Source organism: Mustela lutreola, chromosome 10 (assembly GCF_030435805.1).
Source record: "Mustela lutreola isolate mMusLut2 chromosome 10, mMusLut2.pri, whole genome shotgun sequence".
Taxonomy (NCBI): domain Eukaryota; kingdom Metazoa; phylum Chordata; class Mammalia; order Carnivora; family Mustelidae; genus Mustela; species Mustela lutreola.
Genome location: NC_081299.1, coordinates 53,408,261 through 53,430,407, shown reverse-complemented (window position 1 = coordinate 53,430,407; position 22,147 = coordinate 53,408,261). Strand labels below are relative to the sequence as shown.

Here is a 22,147-nt window from a genome sequence, read left to right as displayed (position 1 = left end):
CAATAAACTGGCGTGTGACAAAAAAAAAAAAAAAAGAAAAAAAAAGTGGGAGGTATTTGGGCCATCATGTGGAAAGAAAAGAAAACATGATCTCAACAAGGGAAAGCATTTTTTTTTAAAGATTTATTTGAGGGGGGGGGGCAGAGGGAGAGAGAACCCCAAGCAAGTTTCATACTCAGCATGGAACCCAACGTGGGGCTCAATCTCATAACCCTAAGATCATGACCTAAGCCAAAACCAAGAGTTGGACACTTAACCAACTGAGCCACAAAGATGACCCATAAATGAAAATATATGAAAATTTTTCATAATTTTCCTATTCTATATGAAAATATAAATATATACACAGAAAGGTTAGACATTCAAATTTTAACAGTGATCTCAAAGGTATGGATTAATAGATAATTTTACAGCTTTTCTCCATGCTTTTCTGCATTTTCATATACTTTCTTTTTAGAACATAGGTACTTCCTAATGGCATCAAACTGAGTCAGGCCTGTGTCAGGCTACATGCCAGGCACAGTCCTAGGTGCTTTTTACATATTATCTCTAATCTTACAACAACCCTGTAAATTGGGTTTTACTGTTTAAGTTTTGAAAATGAAGAAACTGAGTCTTAGAAGTTAAGGAACTTGTCCACATTGTTAGTCTAAGAGCAGGGATTGAAACATGGCTGTCTTTCCTCTTTTTTTCTTTCCTCTCCCTCCTTCTCTTCCTTCCTACCCACCCTCACCCCCACCCCCACCATTCTACAGTATGTATTGAGGGCCTATGGTGTGTCAGAACTTAATCTAGGCACCGAAAGTGACATGAAAGGGAACACACAGGATGCTTTGGGAATATGTTATAAGGCAGGGTGTGGGGAGGGGACCTGGAATCAGAGAAAGCCTCCCAGAGGAAGCTACTATCCGAAAGAGAAGTTGAACTCAGCAAGGAAAGAGGAGGGTAAACACAGGTAGAAGGAACAGCAGGCTGGGAACTCAAAGTCTAGCCTTTGAGGAAGTAAAATGAATCCAGGAAGACATAATACTCGGCACCAACTCCAGGGTGTATGTGTCTGTGTGTGTTCCCGTGCGACTACTTATGTATGCATGAATAAAATGTCCTCACCACATTCTCAGTAGGCCAAATCCTGGAAGAGCAGGAGGAAAAGAGGAGATACCAATCTCTGTTTCTTTCTCCTCACTGCTCCCCTACTCCAGTGAAAGCAAGGCCCCTCCCCTGCAGGGCCCTCTCTTGAGATTCTCTCCTTTTAACACTGGTTCCCAGACTTTCCCATTTATTTCACAGCAGCAGGAGTCACAGCTGGGTTCAATCTCTGCACCCCCCACCCCCATCCCCAGTTTAGAATAAGTATTCTAAATTTAAACCACACAGTACCAAACTAAAAATGGCTTAAAAGGGGAACAAAGTACCTTGTGCTGGGCTCTTGTTAGATTTCACAGGCACAAATTACCCTTTTTCCTAAGCAGATGTAGTCAAATGATTCTTAGGTAATAAAATAACCATCCAAGTTCACAAGAGATAAAAGTGTCTATTTTTAATGACCAGGGAAGAGGTTGAAGAGGGCAGAAACAGAGTGGGGGAGTTAAGTGGTGACTCCTGTAAGATATATTTGGGGTTCTGAAAATGTCATCCAGCTCCAGTGTTAGCGCATGCTCCATCTTTCCTCATCCCCTGAATCAACTGGTTAGAAGGGCGCCTGACTGGCACAGTCAGTAGAACATGTGACTCTAGATCTCCAGATTGTGAGTTCAAGCCCCACGTTGGGCTCAGAGGTTACTTAAAACACACACACACATACACACACACACACGAATGACTCAACCAGTTAGAAAAGCAAGACAGACCCGCAGTGAGAAGCCTAACTGCCATCCCTGCCCACCCCTAAGTAATTTCTCCTTCCCAAGTTTCAGCCTCCTCATTCTTAATCATTTTAGGGATTGGAGACTGACTTTGATCAGTGATTCTTGAGCTCTTTTGTCCTTAACACTTTTTTAATTAAAAGTTTTTTTGTTTTGTTTTGTTTTTAAGATTTTACGTATTTACTTGACAGACGGAGATAGAGCGAAAGACAGTACAAGCAGGGGGAGCGGCAGGCAGAGGGATAAGGAGGCTCCCCTCCAAGCAGGGAGCCCGATGTGGGGTTCTATCTCAGGACCCTGGGATCATGACCAGAGCTGAAGGCAGGCGCGTAACTGACAAAGCTACCCAGGTATGACTGACACTTTTTTTTAAATTTAAGATAAAAACACTAGTTCTATGAAAAATTTTTATGTAAGTGCAGCAGACATACTGAATTGATCCAATCATGTGTTCCGCTTTATGAATTTTCACAAACTGAATGGACCTAAAAAAAAAAAAAAAAAAAAAAAAAACACCAGGAGCCAAATCAAGTAATAGAACATTACCAGCACTGGACTAGGGAAACCCATCTGAAGACTGAAAAATGAATGCAGCTTGTTTGATTTTTTTTTTTTTTTGAGGGGGGAAGGGTACAGGTCAGAAGGAGAGAGAGAATCTTAAGCAGGCTCCACACCCAGCACAGAGCCCAACACCGGGCTCAACCTCACAACCCTGAGATCATGACCTGAGTCAAAATCAGGAGTCAGACGCTTAACCAACTGAGCTACCCAGGCACCCCTAGCAAGTTTGATTTTAATAGGAAATTTGGAGAAACATAAAAAACATTTCCACAAATGGGTAATGCACCAATCAGTCACTCAGTCACCCTCCAGTTTTATGCCACATTTGAGGAGAGCTATTTATTGCCCTGACCTAATTCCTAGAACTATAAAAACGTGTATCTGAGAAGGAAGGAGAGTCTACTTGCACAAGTGCTCAAAAAATACAAGATGAACACGTGAACTGAACTTGAATTTGAGAAACCGAAGGCACAGGTAGTGAGACAAAGCTCCTGGGTACGACCAGCACATGTATCCCAGCCCCTGACAAGGACACTGAAAAAAACACCTACTCAGCTACAGTAAAAGGTTCGAATCAAGCTCTCTAAAACTTAATAATACAACACTCCAATTATTTTGTGAATTTTAATCACAGGGAACTTGGGAGGTAAGAGTTGAAAATTTCAAATCATAAAGTCACAAAACTACTAAACATTTGGAAGGAGGAACAAACTCAGGAAAACGAAAAAGTATTTATTCTCTGGATACTTATTTTCTGGAACAAGGCAACACAAATGTATACATATTTCAGAGAACATGCTTTTAAAAAGCAAGAAACGGGGGCGCCTGGGTGGCTCAGTGGGTTAAGGCCTCTGCCTTTGGCTCAGGTCATGGTCCCAGGGTCCTGGGATCGAGCCCCACATCTGGCTCTCTGCTCCGCGGGGAGCCTGCTTCCCCCTCTCTCTCTCTCTGCCTGCCTCTCTGCCTACTTGTGATCTCTGTCTGTCGAATAAATGAATGGAATCGTTAAAAAAAAAAAAAAAGCAAGAAACAGTAGCTAGAAATCAACTGCACACAGCTTTATTATTTATATAAGATGTTTGTAATGTCATTGATATCTTAGAAGTTTCTTTGCTCTGCTGTTTTCATTTTCTTCACAGAGCCCCCCATTAAAATGAAACAAAACAAACACGGTCTGCCTCAACTTTCAGCTATAACAGAGGGGAACGCAACAGACCCACAGTTCTGCTGAGGGCAGTTGGAAAGCCAGGTAAAATCCAAAACACCTGTTTGAAGCAACAGGAAAGCTACTGATCAGTCAAGATTTGGGGATCCAGATCTTGGGGGGGGGGGGGGATATAAGGCTCACTGAGGTAAGCCCAGCATTCTGAAAGCCCATTTTGCTCAGTAGGGTATTTGCCAGTTCTTGGCATGGGGCAAGAAGTTGAGCAGCCGAGCAGAGGGCAGCTAAGAGGCAGAGAAGCCTGCAGAACTTCAGACATCCTTCCGGGGCTGCAGTGACAAAAAGGATTCAGGACTGAAAAGTCACGTCCTAGAGAAGCTCAAAGAAGAGAACCTGACATGAGCTTCTCCTTGAAGTATGGCTAACTGAGCCGCAAGGGGTAAGAGGCTCAGAAGGCGAGGAGATGAAAGGCAGAATGAGCATTTTTTTCAAAGTATTCCGTGGACTCACAGTATTAGGAAGGTAAATATTGGAGTTTAGGACCCGCTGGGGAAAACATCTAAGGTTCTCTCAATCAGTATTCCTGTGGGCCTAGGATTGGGAGAACCCAGAAACAGACCAAATCCTAAAAGTCTGCAAAACACACTTAATTAGGCTGAAAGCCTGATTAGATTGAGGTGATCTTTTTTCTCCTGTGGGCAAAGAATAGGGTAAATGTACTCATAAAGGAGAAGATATCATCCAGAGCATTTTCATACACAATACTGGACATTTAATAAAAAACTGTCAGGCAAATGAAGAAAGAGAACCAAGAAGAAAAACAGAAACTATAAACAGATTCACAAATGACCCATACATAGGAAGTAATAAGTATGGTCTTTAAAATGATTGGGATTAATGTATTTGAAGAAATAAGTAAGATGGAAAATCTATTTCTTTAAAAGATTCATTTTATTTCAGAGAGAGAGAGAACAAGGGGAGGCACAGCAGGAGAAAAAGAGAAAGTCCAAAGCAGACTCAGTGCTAAAGCATGGAGCCCAACATGGGACTCTATTACATGACCCTAAGATCACAACCTGAGCCAAAACCAAGAGCTGGTCACCCAACTGACTGAGCCTCCCAGGGACCCCTGGGTTTGGTTTTTTGTCTTTTTTGGTTTTTGGTTTTCTTGAGAGTCTATTATTTAAAGTAACCTAATAAAAATTTGAAAGCTGAAAATTACAAAATGATATTAACAGATTGTGTAATAATACACAGCAAAGAATTAGAGAGCCCTAAGATAGCAAAATATAATCAAAATGGAAAAGAGAAATGAAGACTAAGAATACAGATAACAAAATTGGACATGTATGGAACAGAGTAAAAAGTTTCAACATATAAGTAATTAGAATCCCAAAAAGAAAAAAAAATCCCCAAAAGAGAGAAAAGAACAAAGCAAAAACAATATTTAAAAAGATAATGGCAGAGAATTATGAGAATTTAAAAAAAAAAAAAAAAAAGCCACACAGATTTAAGAAGGTCTGAAAGCCCCAAGCAGGATAAACACAAGGAAAATCACACCTAGAAAAACTGCTGAAAACCAAATATATAAAGAAAAAAAAATTTTTTAAAGATTTTATTCGTTTGTTTGAGAGAGAGCAAGCAAATAAACATTGGGGGGTGGCGGGGAGAAGCAACAGACTTCCCACTGAGCAGGGAACCTGACATGGGGCTTGATTCCAGCACTCTGAGATCCTGATATGAGTAGATAGCAGTTGGTTGACTGAGCCATCCAGTCACCCCAAGAAAAGTCTTTAAAAACTGCCAAAGAAAAAAGATGCAACATCAAACAGGAACAATAAAACTAACAGCTAACTTTCCAAGAAAGGAAGAAAGCTAGAGACAATGGAATGGCATCATTAAAGTAATGGCGGGGCGGGGGGTGGGGGGTGGGGATCTTCCTCTCCAGAATTCTATAAATCCAATGAAATTATCTTCAAAAATGAAGGCGAAACTAATCATTTCCAGACCAAAAAACTATGAATATTCTTTCATGCCAGATATGCATTACAAGAAATACTAAAAGAAGTTCTTTTGTTGTTTTGTGTTTTTTTATGCAGAAGGAAAAGATCTCAGGGGGAATGAATGGAAGTAATGAAAAGCAATGACTAGAGTATATATGTTAGTAAATCTAAGTGGAGACTGATTGTGAAAAACAATAATATCAGGATCTCATGAGGAATTAAACATATAACTTAAATGAATTCTAATAAAAGACACAGAGGCAGAAGGGGAGGGGGCATTGCGAAGGGAAGGCGGGGTAAATAGAATTAAAGTATTCTCAGAGCCTAACTTGTCTGGAATGTGATTATGTAAATGTAGCACTGGACCAATCACATACACACAAAAAGTAAAATGAAAACAAATGTGTAACATGCTAGTAGAAAGGAAAAAGGGAAAGTTAAAAATAATGCTTGATTAATCCAAAAAAAAGCAAAGAAGAAAAAAATGGTAAAGTAGGTAGGACACAGATAGGAAACAAATAGTAACATGGTACCTGTAGACCTTAATATAAAATGTTTTTTATATTAAAAAGCATTGGCACCTGGGTGGCTCAGTTGGTTAAGCGAATGTCTTCGGCTCAGGTCATGATCTGGGAGTCCTGGGATTGAGTCCCTCATCAGGCTCCCAGCTCTGTGGGGAATCTGCTTCTCCCTCTGACCTTCTCCCCTCTCATGCTCTCTCTCACTCTCACTCGCAAATAAATAAATAAAATCTTTTTTAAAAATTAATTAGTTAATTAAAAAATAAAATGCTTTCAACAGTTGTACTAAAGACTAAACTGTCAGACTGGATATATTTTTTAAGAGTTTATTTATTTATTTGACAAACAGATCACAAGTAGGCAGAGAGGCAGGCAGAGAGTGAGATGGAAGCAGGCCCCCTGCTGAGCAGAGAGCCTGCTGTGGGGCTTGATCCCAGGACCCTGAGATCATGACCTGAGCCGAAGGCAGAGGCTTTAACCAACTGAGCCACCCAGGTGCCCCCAGACTAGATTTTTTAAAAATTCTTCTATATGCTACTTACAGAAGATATGGATTAAACATAAAAGCAAAATTAAACTGAAGTATAAAGATGGAAAAAGATATACCATGTATATATGAGCCCCAAGAAAGCTGGTATGGGTCCCTTAATATTAGAAAGGTAGACTTTAAGATAGGAAGCATTACTAGATATGAGAGATTTCACAATAAAGATATAACAATTCTAAATATGTATGGTATGCATCTAAAAATCACAGCCTCAAAGTTAAATAAAGCAAAAGTTAGCCAATATAAAAAGAGAAACAGGCAAATACAAAGTCATAATGGGACAGTAAAGATATATAAGATCTGAGCTACAAGATCTTAAAAAGTGATATAATTGACATATATAGAAGATGGAACCAAATAACCTCAGTATGCACATTCTTTTCCAGCAGACATGTAAGGGGCAGGCACCTGGCTGGCTCAGTCAGTAGAGCATGCAACTCTTGATATCAGGGTTGTGAGTTTAAGCCCCACACTAGGTATGGAGCCTACTTTAAAAGTAAAGGTTCAATCAGCCTCAAAAAAAAAAAAAAAAAAAAAAAAAATATATATATATATATATATATATATATATATAGAGAGAGAGAGAGAGAGAGAGATTATATATATATATATATATATATATATATATATATATACACACATACAGTTAACAATATGCAGGGCCCCAAAGCAATTGCAATAAATTTTAAAGAACTAAAATCATCCAAAGTATGTTCTCTGACCACAGGAAAAGTAAGCTAGGAACAAAAAGCAAGGGGGGAAAAAACCCCGAAAAACTAGAAACTCCCCAGCTACTTAGTAATGAAGAAGTACATTTCTAGATGGGTGGGGTATGGGTGAAATAGGTGATGGAGATTAGGGAGTGTGTTTGTGATGAGCGCCAGGTGATGTAAGGAATTGCTGGAACACTATTTTATACCCCTGAAACTAATATAACACTGTATGTTAATTAACTGGAATTAAAATAAATACATTTTTTTAAAAAGTAGTCCATTTCTACATGACCCTGTGTGTCCAAAAAAGAAAAAAAAATCACAATGAAAATTATAAAATATTTTGAACTAAATGACAATAAAAATATGACAGAACAAAACTAACAGGATGCAGCTAAAGCTCTGCTTAGAGGAAAACTGATATCCTTAAATGAAAATATTTTTGGAAGAAAAATGATAATCAGAGATATAAGCTTCTATTTTAAGAAACTAGAAAAAATTTCAGAAAACTGGAATCAGGAGTGCCTGGGTGGCTCAGTGGGTTAAGCCTCTGCCTTCAGCTCAGGTGATGATCTCAGGGTCCTGGGATCCAGCTCCACATCAGGTTCCCGGCTCAGCAGGGAGCCTGCTTCCCCCCTCCCTCTGCCTGCCTCTCTGCCTACTCTCTGTCAAATAAATAAAATCTAAAAAAGAAAGAAAGAAGAAAGAAAGAAAGAAAGAAAGAAAGAAAGAAAGAAAGAAAGAAAGAAAGAAAGAAAGAAAGAAAGAAAACTGGAATCAAAGAGTGTAAAAGTAAATAATAATGATAAAAGAACTCATGAGATCTCAAACAAATTTATAATAGAAAAGACAGCCAAATCAAAAATACTAGCTCTTTGCAAAGATTAATAAAATTCATAAAGCTTTGGCAATATGCATCAAAAAGAGAGAGATACCAATAGCACCAAAAAAAAAAAAAAAAAAAAAAGAGAGACAAGACCATATAACCTACAAATATTAAGATCTTAAAAGAATAAAAAGAAAACCTTTTACTAATAAGTCTGAAAATTCAGATAAAGTGAATAAATTCCTAGAAAAACACAACTTACTAACATAAAAAGAAATGGGAAACCTGAATAAATCCATACCTATTAAAATAAATGAATCCACCTCTTAAAACTTTCCTACACAAAATTTCTAGGCCCAAATAATTTCAGCAGTAAATTCATCCAGACATTTAAAAAGAATAATTCCAATCCTACAAAACCATTCCAAAGAACAGAATAGAAAGGAAGTATCTCCAAACTTGTTTTATAAAGTAATAACTTTGTTTTATAAATTTGTTTTTAAACTTTGTTTATAAACTTGTTTTATAAAGTCTGTAAAACCTTGATGTCCTGGCAAGGGGAACACCACAACAGAAAATTATAAGTAAATCTCTCTCATGAACAAAAACATTCCTCAACAAAATATGAGCAAGTCAAATCTAACAGCCTGTACGAAGGATAATGTATCACAACTAAGTTGAGCAAAGTTAACACTAAAGAAATACATATCAACATAATTGATATCAACAAAATAAAATAGTACAATCATGATGTCATGACACCAAAAAACTTTTGCTAAAGGGGCACCTACCTGGATGCCTCAGTGGGTTAAGCATCTGCCTTGGGGCTCAGGTCATGATCCCAGGGTCCTGGGATCCAGCCCCACATCAGGGTCCTTGCTCCCTAGAGAGTCTGCATCCCCCTTTGCCTCTGCTCCTTCTCCCTGCTTGTTCTCTCTTTCTTTCTCTCTCTCTCTCTCCCTTGCTCTCAAATAAATAAATAAATAAATTTTTAAAAATAAACAGGGGTGCCTGGGTGGCTCAGTGGGTTAAAACCTCTGCCTTCGGCTCAGGTCATGGTCCCAGGCTCCAGATCGAGACTTCTCATCGGGTTCTCTGCTTGGCTGGAAGCCTGCTTCCCTTCCTCTCTCTCTGCCTGTCTCTCTGCCTACTTGTGATCTCTGTCGAAAAAATAAATAAAATCTTTTTTAAAAATAAATAAATAGGGCACCTGGGTGGCTCAGTGGATTAAGCTGCTGCCTTTGGATCAGGTCATGATCTCAGTGTCCTGGGATGGAGCCCCGCATCGGGCTCTCTGTTCAGCAGGGAGACTGCTTCCCTCTCTCTCTCTGCCTGCCTCTCTGCCTACTTGTGATCTCTCTCTCTCTGTCAAATAAAATAAATAAAATCTTTAAAATAAATAAAATAAACTTTAAAAAATTCATGATAAAAACTTAGCACACTAAGAATAGAAGATAACTTTCTTAATCTGATTTTTAAAACACCTATGTAAATCCTACCTCAAATATTGTACTTAATGACCAAAGATTGATAACTTATCCTCTAATGAGGATCAAGATACGGACACTCACCATCACTTCTAGTCATCACTGCAAGAGAGATCCTAGCTAGTACAATAATGCAAGGGATAAAAAGTCTAAGGATTGGAAAGGAAGACATAAAGCTGTCATTATTCACAGAAATCTAACCACCTAAAAAAATCTAAAACTACTGAAATTAATAAGTGAATCATGCAAGGTCCCTGAAATAAGGTCAACAAATAAAAACCAGTTTTATTTCTATATCCTAACAACAAGCAATTAGAGAGTGGAATTTTAAAATGCCAGTTACAGTAGCATAAATAAAAATCAATTACCAGTGATATCATTTTTCAGAAGGTTTGTAACACTTATTTCTGCCTTAAAGAGGGCAGTTTATGCTCAGCTCAGTTTCATTGTTGTAGACTGTTCGAATTTTTTAAATGAACCTGGAATACAAAATTGAGTATATAATCTCCAAAAGTTGTAATGCTGGCTCAAATTCTTTAAGTCATTAAGGAGGTCGTTTTGCATAATCTGAGTAACACAAATATCTATAAATATAAAAATGTTTTGTATTTCCCTGTTTAGTATCTCAAAATGAAACTGAAAGGTAATATACCCTACTTCACACAAAACTAAACAAAATATATACAATACACCAACTATAATGTAAGAGAAGTAAAAAAGAAATCATAATAAAAATATGGATTTCAATATGCAAATGCTCAAGCAATACTATATTAGAGAACATGGTAAAGGAGTCAGGTACATGTACCTCTATGCAGACTGAATGAGACAGGTGTGTTTTACTGGTTTCTCAAATAGAAGCAGTGCTGCTTTCGGTAAGTGGTTTTTCTGAACAAAATTAAGTATGATCTCTCCTCAATTTACACAGCATTTCTAATCATGAAAATTTCACTGTGTGTATATATATATAGATATATATATATATATATATATATAGATATATATATATATAGATATAGATATATATAGATATATATATATATAGATATAGATATATATATATATATACACACAGTGAAATTTTCATGATATATATATATATATATATATATATATATATATTTCAGTGTAAAACCAATGAGTGTTCTAGGCTCAGAAAAGTATAGAGTTTTTACTTACCTCTTCAGCAAAATATTTGAAAGTTGTCCCGGACAAGAGATAATTTGTCACTGAATGGAACAGTCTGGAACACTGCAGAATGTCTACAGCATTTCTGGTTTCTGCCCAGTGAAAGCTTCTAGAGCCCCTTACATATTTCCAATGTGTCCTTGCCCCTCACCCCAAAGCAGTACCTTTGAGAACCACTGCAATAAGGGAGGCAGAAAACCCAGTTTTATCACATGCTAGCTCTGAAGACTGAGAAATCAGTCAGCCATTTACATATGACCCCAGCCAACATATCATTTCTCCAACATACCCAGTCACAAGCAGCAAATGACAAAAATCCTTGAAAGAACTTGAGTTTTCTCTAAAAGTCTCAACATAATCTTGGTGCTTAAGAAAAATCACAATGTCTTTTAATTTCCCTCCAGTTACTGTATTTGGATTATAGATTAGGGGATGTACACCATAGTCTTTTTAATATTTAGTACCTAAAAGCCCAGATCTGTCCATATTCAAACTCCCAATCAGATTTTTAATAACTTTCAGTGAAAATCCAAATTCTTTCAAGAACTGCTGGCATAGACAATGCTCCACACCTAGTTTTACCACATTAAGTCATTATACATAACTTCCATTTGTTCAAAAAAATGCCATGCCTGTTTTCCTGAGATAAAAAACAGGAAAATAACGAAGTTTAACAGAACTTTTTGCCCTACACTCCTGTAGAAAAAAATTTTCCAACCAAATTTTCACATCCTCCACTCCTATTCTTTCATATCACTGTTTTTAAAACCTTGTTGCACAAAATACTCGGAAACTCTAAATAAAAGGAAATTTTCAAGCTGAGTTGGAACACTTATTTTCTAAATAAACACAATCCAGAAAATTAGTCAAAAGCCATCATTTCTACATTTCTCATTTCCCTTTTGACAATACATAAATTATTTCTAATAATAGATGATGTTGAAATTTTTATTAATAACTACGTAATTTCACCACGCTACTTATTCTCAAGCCCTGGCCTACCATGTGAGTGGTTTGGAGGTAAAATGAACTGGGTTTAAATCCTGACGCTGCTACTCACTAGCCATGTGTACCTATACAAAATTCTTAATTCATTTCTTTACATGCACAATACGCCCTGCCCTACAGTGTTGTGACAATATGTAAAGAGCTTTTCATGTACTAGTTGTTCATGAAATAGGAGTTATGGTTATTATTATAATTAGCTGTCATGTTTGCCAAAATCTACTTATTAACTCATTCAATTATTTTCTCCTTAGTTGTCTTATACATAATTTTTTTTTTCTGGTTTGCAAAGCATTTTGATATGCAGGGTAAATGTTATACAGTGCTCAGTGGGGAGTCTGCTTCCCCCTTTCTCTCCGCCCCTCCCCCCACTCATGTTTTCTGTCTCTCTCAAATAACTGAAACCTTTAAAAAATAAAATAAAATAAAATCTTCACTGAACTGTCTTAAGATAGGAGGCACCAAAAGGAGGAAAAAGACAGGCATTTGTTAAATCACAACTCAACATTTACTGAACATTAGTCCTGTGATGGTACCTTATAAAAATTCAGTTTCTGGGGCGCCTGGGTGGCTCAGTGGGTTAAGCCACTGCCTTTGGCTCAGGTCATGATCTCAGGGTCCTGGGATCGAGTCCCACATGCGGCTCTCTGCTCAGCAGGGAGCCTGCTTCCTCCTCTCTCTCTCTGCCTGCCTCTCTGCTTTCTTGTGATCTCTCTCTGTCAAATAAATAAAATAAATAAAATCTTTGAAAAATTCAGTTTCTGCCTACCAATATCCTGATGATTTATTTGCCCCATCAACTTCCTCAGGTTTTATCTGATTCTCATTTTCAGTCTTTGCAAGGAGAGTTGACTTTCAAACAATTCACAACATTTTAACAGTTTTTCTTTGGTAGTTTTCAGCATAAAGAATCAAATTTTTAGATAGTTATGTTTCATATTCAGGTCACCAACTGGTACTTTGGAACCTACAAATAACTCTCATGGTCTGGTTACCATGGTCACACCTTCTCCTCACCGCTGGGCACAGGCACCCCCCCACACACACACACACCCCCATCCCCTCACATTGTATACTCAACTGCTCTCTGTCAACACATACACATCTCCTGGCCCTGAAAAGATTCTTTGATCACTAATAAATCAGCTTGGAAGGGTCTTGGAAGACCTTAGGAAAACAATGATTCAGAATCTTTTGGGGAATCTTAGACCTTTTTGAAAATCTGAGAAAAACTGTTCTCCTCATACATAAACAAAATGGACATACATATCACTTCACAGACTCCTTGAGAGAGCGCCGAATCCTAACCACTAGACCACCAGGGAGCATCTCACAGACTCCTTGAAAACCAAATTAGTAATCTATGCTGTATTTCAGTGTTTCTCAAACCCCTGACTAGGATTCACAGTAAGAAACACATCTGACATCAAGACAGTCTGTACCTACATGCATAAACAAGCCTAAGTACCCCTAACAGAAGTTTCAGTAAACAATGGTTACCCTTACCAGGTGCTCTGGTGTGTGGCATTTTCTATTCTATGTCATCTCTCTAAAATGTTGTTCAAGACCCACTACATTACTTCTTACCATCCACAATCTGAAGGGCAGTGATCCCGTCTAAAATTTCTCCATTTTAAGGAATCTAAGATCCAAAGGAATAAAGGGTCTTGTCCTTAGTCACTAATAAATTAGTGACTATCCTGACTCCCAACCAAAGGCTCTGTCCAAAACAAAGAGAAACAAATTTCTAAATACCAACTCCCCTCAAAAAGCAGCTAGGGATTTGAAGCTTAATACACGCTGACACACTGAGAAACTGAGTGGTAAAATTGCAAACAATAGGGAATATTAGCCCCATCCAGAGCCTCCAATTGAGACAGTCTTAACTTTTTCTAAAATGTGAGCATGGCCTAGCATGACATGGCATATAAGCAATTTCTTTTTTCTTCCCCAAAACCCTTTCTCTGGCCACTGAAAACAACACAGGGAAAAATAACACTCCTGAGTTCATTTAAATACTTTGGATTACACAGGCGCTGGTTCTGTTTGTTCACCAGAGGCTGGTTTAGCAGTGGGAGAGGCCCTCTTTCCACTTGCCAGGCCCATGCATACATAGATCTTTTCCCCCACCTAAGGCTGCTTAATTAAAATTTAAACATCAAAACCACAGATCAATACAGGGATGTGAATGATCCAGAACCTATTAGATATTAATACTACCAACACCAACGACCCCTGCCCCTTTTAAAGCCTCAATTACAGAAAATTGCATTGCTTGGAAAACTTCATTACAAATAGTTCAGTAGGTTAAAATATCGGCATCAGGCTGTTTGTGGCTTTGGGGTTTTGCTTTCTGTGTCTTGGCTTTCTGGTGGTTTTTGGTTTGGGTTTGGTTTTTTGGTTTGGTTTGGTTTGGTTGTCGAGGGGGCGGGGGCTTTTTTAATGTGGAATAAACATCATTGACCATCACAAGGTGGGAATCTTACAACAAACCACAGAGTAACCGGGTAAGGGTCTGGGGAAGACCAAGGGGGGGGGGGGGGATGCCTGGCGTAAAGGGAGAAGACTTGGGGCCTGTATCGTCTTCCTGGTCACGCAAACAACTTAACTCAGGGTGTCTCAGAGTGGCTCGGTAGGCGCAAGTAACCTGCTGCGTGCCAGCCTCCACCTGGGCACCCCAGCCCCGGTGTCCAAGGGCAAAGTGCTGGGGCCTCCTTAACGCGGAGCTCAGAGAGAGGAGAGAGTGAGGTGCAAACCGCTGCGCAGCGGCTCGGGTGTGAGAACCGCGAAAGCCAGAGGGGAAAAGGGGGGCGGGCAAACCCTAAAATTAGCGCTCGGGAAGCAGAGGCTGGGCACGGCGGCACGGAGATGGCGTCTTCTGCTGCGGCGGCTGCCCTGGAGCTTGCGGGGGGGGGGGGGGGGGGGCGGGGAGGGGTGGCTTTCCCGGGAGCCGGGCCCCTCTGTGCCTTCCACTGCCACTCCGACCAGGAGCAGGAGCGACGCAGCAGGAAGGGCTCCTTCCGGTAACAGGGTCGGGAAACACGTGTAGCCTCCGGAGACCTTGGGGTCTATCGCTCCTCCCCCAACTGCGGCAGAAAATGTAAGGAGCGTCAGAATTTAAAACCCTAGAATCCCTGTTATTGAACTAAAAATTTGGTTGGCTCATTTTAGTAATACTAGCCCTGTCCTTCCCTGAGTTTTCATTTAAATCCATTTTTCTCTTCCCCCTTGCCTCACACCAAATTCGAGTAATGGGGTAGGGGGTGGTGATAATGAACCAGGGATCTAGAATAGAGTCTGGAGGCCAGAGGGGTGGGGGTAGTTTGACTGTGAGCACCTCTGCAAGATAAACAGTTTTGAAGGTCAGTGATGGCTCTCCATTGGGTCCTCCTGAAAGGATTAACATTCATTAAGGAATTCTCTGTCAACATTTTTCTTATAAACCCAAGCTGTAAAAGTCCGAAGTATTTCAGATATTCTAATTGCAATAATGCATCGAAAACCTACATATTAATTAACTATTGTGAACTCTCCAAAAATAAAATTATCAAAATCCTGGGAGCACTTACAAGAATATCTGTAAAATGGAAATGTGTGTTATTCAGCCAAGATTAAATGAAGACTGCAAAAATATTGTTCTATTTGGTAGCAAGGATATGGAAAATTGAATGACACAATATTTGGAAACCAGAAGCCAGTCATTTAAAAAAAAAAAGAGTCATGTTTATTACATAACCAGAATTTTAAAAATAGATATACACAGTAATTTAAAGTCGGCCATCAATACAAACTAACCATATCTGTGAAGTGACATTTCATCCCTAGATCTTTTAGCCTCCCCTCGGCAGTTGGCCCCTTACCTTTATTTTCAGAATCTTTCATTCTCTCTTTCCTCCCTCTGCTGCAAATGAGCAGGAAAGTCCAGCTGATTCTGCAAACCTGACTTTTGATTTGTCATTCACAGAAAGTCAGCGGTCTCAGGGGCGAAGTCCCTCAACGCAGGAGCACCCGAGCTCTGATAATTGCCTGCAAGTCAGTGTGCGGGGTGATAATTTTGCTTATGCTAGAGCAGAAAGGATGGGGATGAAGGCCGACGTAAACACAAATTCCAAAACATGGCATGGAACTGGATCTGGAGTCTAGGCTTGCCTTTCCTTCTCTTAGATAAGGGAACCAAATGTTTGGTGCCTCCTAGGCTCTGTAGAGATTCGGTTCAGGTTCAAAGGGGGAAGGTCTGTGCCATGTGCCAAGCTTATTCTCAAAGGGAGACCATGATTTCGGAGAGAATTAAGAGACTTGTGCTTTGTTTTCTTTTTCATATTCATTCATTCAACAATTATTTCTTCTACTCTGTGGCCCAGGTTCCATGCTAAGTAGTGGGGTCTAGTCCTACTCCTCAAGCTGCTCATAGGCTGTTACAAGACAGAGGCATACAGTGACCCATGTCTGCTGCATGGACACAGATTACTGAACCCATTTCATCCGGGCATAAGTTGATGGTCAAGAATGAGCCAGAAATGGGCATGAGGAAGCAAGACCATGGGAGCCCTCTCTTAGAGGGCAAGGAAAATTCAAGCAAATCTTTCAATCATCCAATTCCAGCTTACTTCCAATCATTACATAGCTCAGATTCGTTCCTTCATTCCTTCACTGAACAAATGTTTATTTGTGCCAGGTAGAATTCCATCTGTTAGGGACTCAGGAGTGCAGGAAACAGACCAAATCCTGTTCTTGTGGCTATTACATTTTGGTGAGAGTATTCAGACAGACTATAAACAAACAAATGTAAACATACAGTAAATGGCAATAAATGCCATGAGGAAAAATGAAGCACAGTAATGAAGTAACAGACATGCCATTTTAAACAGGTGGTGAGAGGAAGTGACATTTAATTTCTTTTACGAAAAAATGGATCAGGGTCATCATAGTCCCTTCCAAATATCTTCACTCTGATTTTTTTTTTTTTTTTTTAAGTGCTCACTCCTCACCACCTTCTCTGCTCCAGGTGTACTCTAGGTGATGGGGAGGGAGGGTTATTTCCCTTTATAAATGGGTAAATTGATATCCAAAAAGATGAACACCCCAATTCAGGACCTCACTAAGCTGTAAGAAGAGCAACAAGGAGAAAACCTACCTGTTGCTCTCATTCCCCAGAAACTGCTGGGTTAAATGCAATACTGACATGGACAATCTGCAGGAGTGGGAGTTGAGATAAGAGGGTCGAAGACATGTCTCTACCACTATTAACTGAGTGGTGGAAGTAGTGACAACCTCTCTGGCACCAGTTTCCTCATCTATAAAGTGGGGCTAATCATACCTGCCCTGCGTATGCCTTTCAGAAGATCAAAAGGGAGAACAGACATGGTACTTGGCAAACTAAGCCCTATATAAATGTGAGGTATAATTATCAACATACTTGGGCACATTTAAAAGAACTAATTGCTAGCATGCACCTGGTCATTACTGTAGCCCAAGAGTCAAATATAGCTGTAGAGTGAAAGCTTGCCATGGCCACTAGGGGTCCTGGAGTTGATTTCTAGCTGCCACAATTGAAAGACTCCCTGAAAGTTTTGGAAAATCTTAAGTATTTGGATTTTGTTCCCATCTTTCCTTGGCAGTGGGTAATATCTTTATGCTTCTCTTTGACAACTCAAGATCAGTGAGGAAAATCTGCCTTCACCGGAACTCCTTGCTGGCCACCAAATGAGCCATGTTGGTGCACAGACCACAAAAAAACAGGTTCCTCCATCGCCAAGGACCAAGTCCGGGATGGCCAAAATGTGCCCAGTTAGGAGCAACCTTGGGGGCAGAGAGGAGAGAAGAAGTAGGTGGTAAGAAGCCACCATTTGTGCACTTTTGTTCAATAAATATTCGTTGTGCCAGGCACTGCTCTGAGCACTAGGAAAGACACAGTGCTGTCCTCAAGAAGCCTGTGGCTTCAGGACAAGAGGTTCCTAAGAGGTATGCTGATTTACTAATTAGATAGAAGAATGCCAAGACTTGGGTTTGAAAGCAGGAGAGATGGTTCAAACATGGGCTCTGCTATGTCCTGGCCCCTAAAGTAAGCTGAGACCCTCCCCTACACTTCTCTATGTTTATACTTCCTGATTTGTAAGACGAAGACAATGATAGCTCAACCAAGTTAGTACATGCAAAGTGCATGGCACAAAGCCTGACACATAAAGTGAGGGCTCCATAAATGCTGTGAGACTGATATTACTACCTTGTGACCTGGGTCAAATTTACCCCTCTGTACCTTCTACAGAAAATAATAACTAGTTTGTAGGGCTGCTGTGAGAGTTACACATCAGAAAGAATGTACAGACCTTGGCATAAAGGAGTAGGTACCCCCTGCCAGCCTCACTCCAGGAGGTGAGTTTTAATCAAGTAGGCTTTCCCAGGAAAAAAAAGGCTAAGGATAAGAGGAGTGAGGAAGTGGGAAATGGGCTTCCACTTAAATTAAAAAGGAAGCCAATTGTTTCCAAGAATGTGGTCATTTCCAGAGGTACCTACATTTTACCCAACATTGTACTTGAAAAGTTTCACACATATGGATAGCTGGAGGCATTGCATGGTGAACATCTTTGACTAGTTTTGCTCTATTTGCATTATCACATATCTGTTCGTCTCTATCCATCCTTAATTGTTGTTGTTGTTATTTTTAATTAAGTGGAAAGAGGTTTGCAGTCCTCTTCAAATAAAAAGAGCCTTCACTTTCCCTCCTGCTACAATATTTACAAAAGCCTTTGACCTCTGCTTCTGGGGCCATTCCAAGCAGGGTCAGGTGAATTCTCCGAAGCCTTGTCTCACCCTACAGTAAACCTCAAACCAGTGGAGGGACCAGAATGGGCTCAAGCCTTGGAGCTTTCCAAAACAAAGCAGTGTCTCCGACAGATCCCGCACTTCAAAGAAACTGGTACCAAGGATCTCTGTAAACACCCATTAAGGAAAATGATGCCCTCTGTCAATAGCTGGGTTTAGCGAAAGCTCAAACAGGCTCCACTGGCCACCAAGTCCTTTCAAGGCTCTGCACAGTCCTTGTCTTGTTTGATGCCACTTCTGAGTCACTAGACCAGTGAGTCATGCCCAGTAAGGGAGGCCATCTTGAGAGCAAAACCAAACAGAATTTTCAAGAACAATGAGTGAAACCCTGAACTGAAAAACAATCAGGCTCTTTATTGTCCTTGTAAAACAAAAATGAAAGAAAAAAATGCTGCTGTTAATATTGTGGGTTCAACTTGCCAGCTGTAAATTTTACACTGAAGAAAAAAACAAACGAAAAAAAGTTTTTATATTCTCTTGGAAATTTGAGAGCAAAAGAGGCTTGAAGGCTATGTCCCACATTAGGCAGACCTAATGACCTTTCAGTGACTGGCCTAGACCCTCTTCTAAAAACATGCTGAGGTGGTGACAGCAGGGTGGCTTCACTTTGTCTTCCTCCACCCCACCAGGCCTCTGGAAGGTTTGCTCAGAGCATCCGAGTGGCCATAAAGTGGCCATAAAGGCCATAAAGTAAAGAGAGAAAAATTGCCGCCTGGGGGTGGAGGAAGGTTTGCAAAGAGGGTCACCACACAGGAGGGCAGCATGAGTATAAGAAAAGCTGCAGAGGCTCCCATGAAGCCAGGCTACAAGGCAAAGGAAGGGAACTGATACATGGAGCACCTACTCTGTGTCAGGCACTCTTCTCACCATCATCTTCAGATGTTTATTGATAACTTAGATTTCAAGCATTACTGAAAGCAAAGACTTTCACAGCACCCTGCCTGGGTCTGAATCCCAGCTTATGAGGTGTGTAACTTTGTTACTTAACCTCTCTGTGCTTCAGTTTTCTCATGGTAAAACAGATGGCAAAAGAAGTTTACTGTCAAAATTAAATAAAATAAAAATATGCACCGTTTTGGACAGTGGCTGGCACAGAGTAAAACAGTACGTACGTGATAACTCTTGCCATTCCATCTTTTTTAGATGAGAAAAATGAGGCAGAAAGGAGAAGAAGTGACTCGCTAAAGGATACAGAGCTAAAAAGTAGCATAGCTAGGATACTTTGTTCTCAAAACAACATTGTGAGGGAGGTGATACCATCTTCCTTTTATAGATGAGAGTTTGTAAGCCCAAGAGGGGCCTGGTAACTTGCTCATGCCATAAGCTGGCAAATGAGAGAGTTAAAATTTTAGAAGACACATTTGCTGACTTTAAAGCCTTTGCACATTGCACTAGGCCAGTGCTTCTCAAACCATTCTGATGTTGGCATATATCAGAATTATTACAAGGCTTGTTAAAACAGATTGCTGGACCCTACGTCTGGAGTTTCTGTGGTAGTTCTGAGGTGGGGTCCAGCACTTTGCGTTTCTAAAAAGTTCCAGGAGAGGCTGATGCTGCTAGTCTGGAGACCACACTTGGAGAACTAATGTTTGACATCATGCACCTGTATGCAGAACAGATCACAGAGAATAGGGCCTAAAGATTGTAGGTCAATGAGTTTTTCCCACTCTGGAACAGTGTTACTGAATTCACAGAGCCTAGCAAAAATCCTTGTATTTACAGAGGCCTTTCATGTTTATGATCTCATTTGATCTTTCTAATATCCCTCAGGAGTAATCATTATTTCCACTCAATGTGATTTGTGTTTAGGGGTGGGTACATGGTTAGAAATGGCAGTGAAGGATTAAACCACAGATCACCTATCCTTCTCTCCAAGTAACTTGTCCTGGAGAGCACCATCTGCTAATGGAGACCGACGCAAGTTCCAGTCTCTGTCTTTCCATGGAATATTGCAGCTCCGGAAAGAGTTCTTTGCCCCACCAGGATTTCAGGGAAGTAATTTCAGGTGGGAGAAACTCAGGGCTAGTTTTCCACCATTGTTTCAAGACCTACTTCTTACAAAACACTTTCACCAATCCACCGACGGTTCACTCCTTTCTCTATGACATAAAAGCTTTGATATTTGTCTAAAATATCGTTCTCTAGAAAGTTTGGAAGCATTCGGGTGTTAATTTCCTTTGGGCACAGCCTGTTCATATTCCCATTTGGAATAGCTTGCATGCTTAGCTATATTTTTTTAAGTTTTTTGGACATGTAAGCCAACAAATTGTTAGATAAGAAAAAGACAAACCATTAAGTTAAAACAAAAAATGGGGAAAGACGTGAATAGGCCTTATTCACACATGGCCAAAATTCATGTGAAAAGATCTTTACTTCATTATTTGTTAAGGAAATTCAATACAAAACAACCCTGCAGTACCATTTCACACCCATGGAATTGGCAAACATTAAAAAGTCTGACAGTTCTCAGTATTGGCAAGAATTGCCCACACTCCTGGTAGGAGCTAGATTAGCACAAATGTATGGAGGTCAGCTATTTTTCCAAATAAAAAAGCATATACCTTTTAACCCAGTAATTGTTCTTCTAAGTATTTATCTTACTTACAGTAACAAGAATGCATCTGCAATTACTAATAGTAAATTGCAGATGCATTCTCTTTGGCTGTGTGTGTGTGTGTGTGTGTGTGTGTGTCTAGATAGATAGAAAGGACCTCCTAAAGGATCTTTTCATTACAAACATATTTATTGAATGTCTTCTATATTCAGGACACAGTGTTAGGCTGAAAAGATGCTAAGATTCCCCTAAACCTAAAGCTTCTCACTTGCAGCCTCCTGGTGGAAAAAAAAAGGTGGGAACAAAAAAGATGCTGTGAAAGACCTTTTTGTTAGTACAGAAGGAACACCTGCCCCTAAGGAGTTTCCCAACCATGTTTTATTCCCATAGGTTACTAAGCTTTCCAGTCCTGTGACTAACCATTGTTGGGAATATGATCATAGGGTACACTATCTGGACTAAAATTAATAAAAATAATAACTACCACCCTGTAGACTACTGTGTACCAGGCACTTTATATACATTAACTCATGTAATCATCACAGTAACATTGTGACATAGGAATTATCATCTCTATTTTATATATGACATATAACTGAGTTTTTAAAAGATTTAGCACCTTGCCCAAGATCACACAGCTTACTACTGTGCCACTTACTAATGTCAGATTCTAATCAGAGTCTGGCACCAAAACACATGACTTGAGATACCCAAATTGGTGTCCATCACTTATGAGATGATGTCCCATCATTATGAGAAATTCAGGCCACCTTTAAAAAAAAAATTAAATGGGGAAATGGATTTCTTTTATTGCATGATATTTATCAATTTTACTTCTCTCCATGAGTATAGATTTTGGAACATGTTTATTTTGTGCAGGGAGATGTGGCAGA

The 22,147-nt window shown here is 39.7% G+C and overlaps 1 protein-coding gene across 2 annotated transcripts in view; it reads right to left on the bottom strand.

Moving 5' to 3' along the window:
• Positions 1–22,147, bottom strand: part of DNAJC6 (DnaJ heat shock protein family (Hsp40) member C6) — a 140,354-nt gene that overhangs the window by 115,128 nt on the left and 3,079 nt on the right. The window contains exon 1 of one of the 2 annotated variants that reach the window (XM_059136319.1): positions 15,739–15,960. The exons of the other annotated variant lie outside the window; for it this stretch is intronic. Within the exon in view, the coding sequence (XP_058992302.1) occupies positions 15,739–15,760 (22 nt within the window). The 5' untranslated portion in view covers positions 15,761–15,960. Of the gene's footprint in view, positions 1–15,738; positions 15,961–22,147 lie in introns of those variants that run through there. 2 annotated transcript variants of the gene reach the window in all.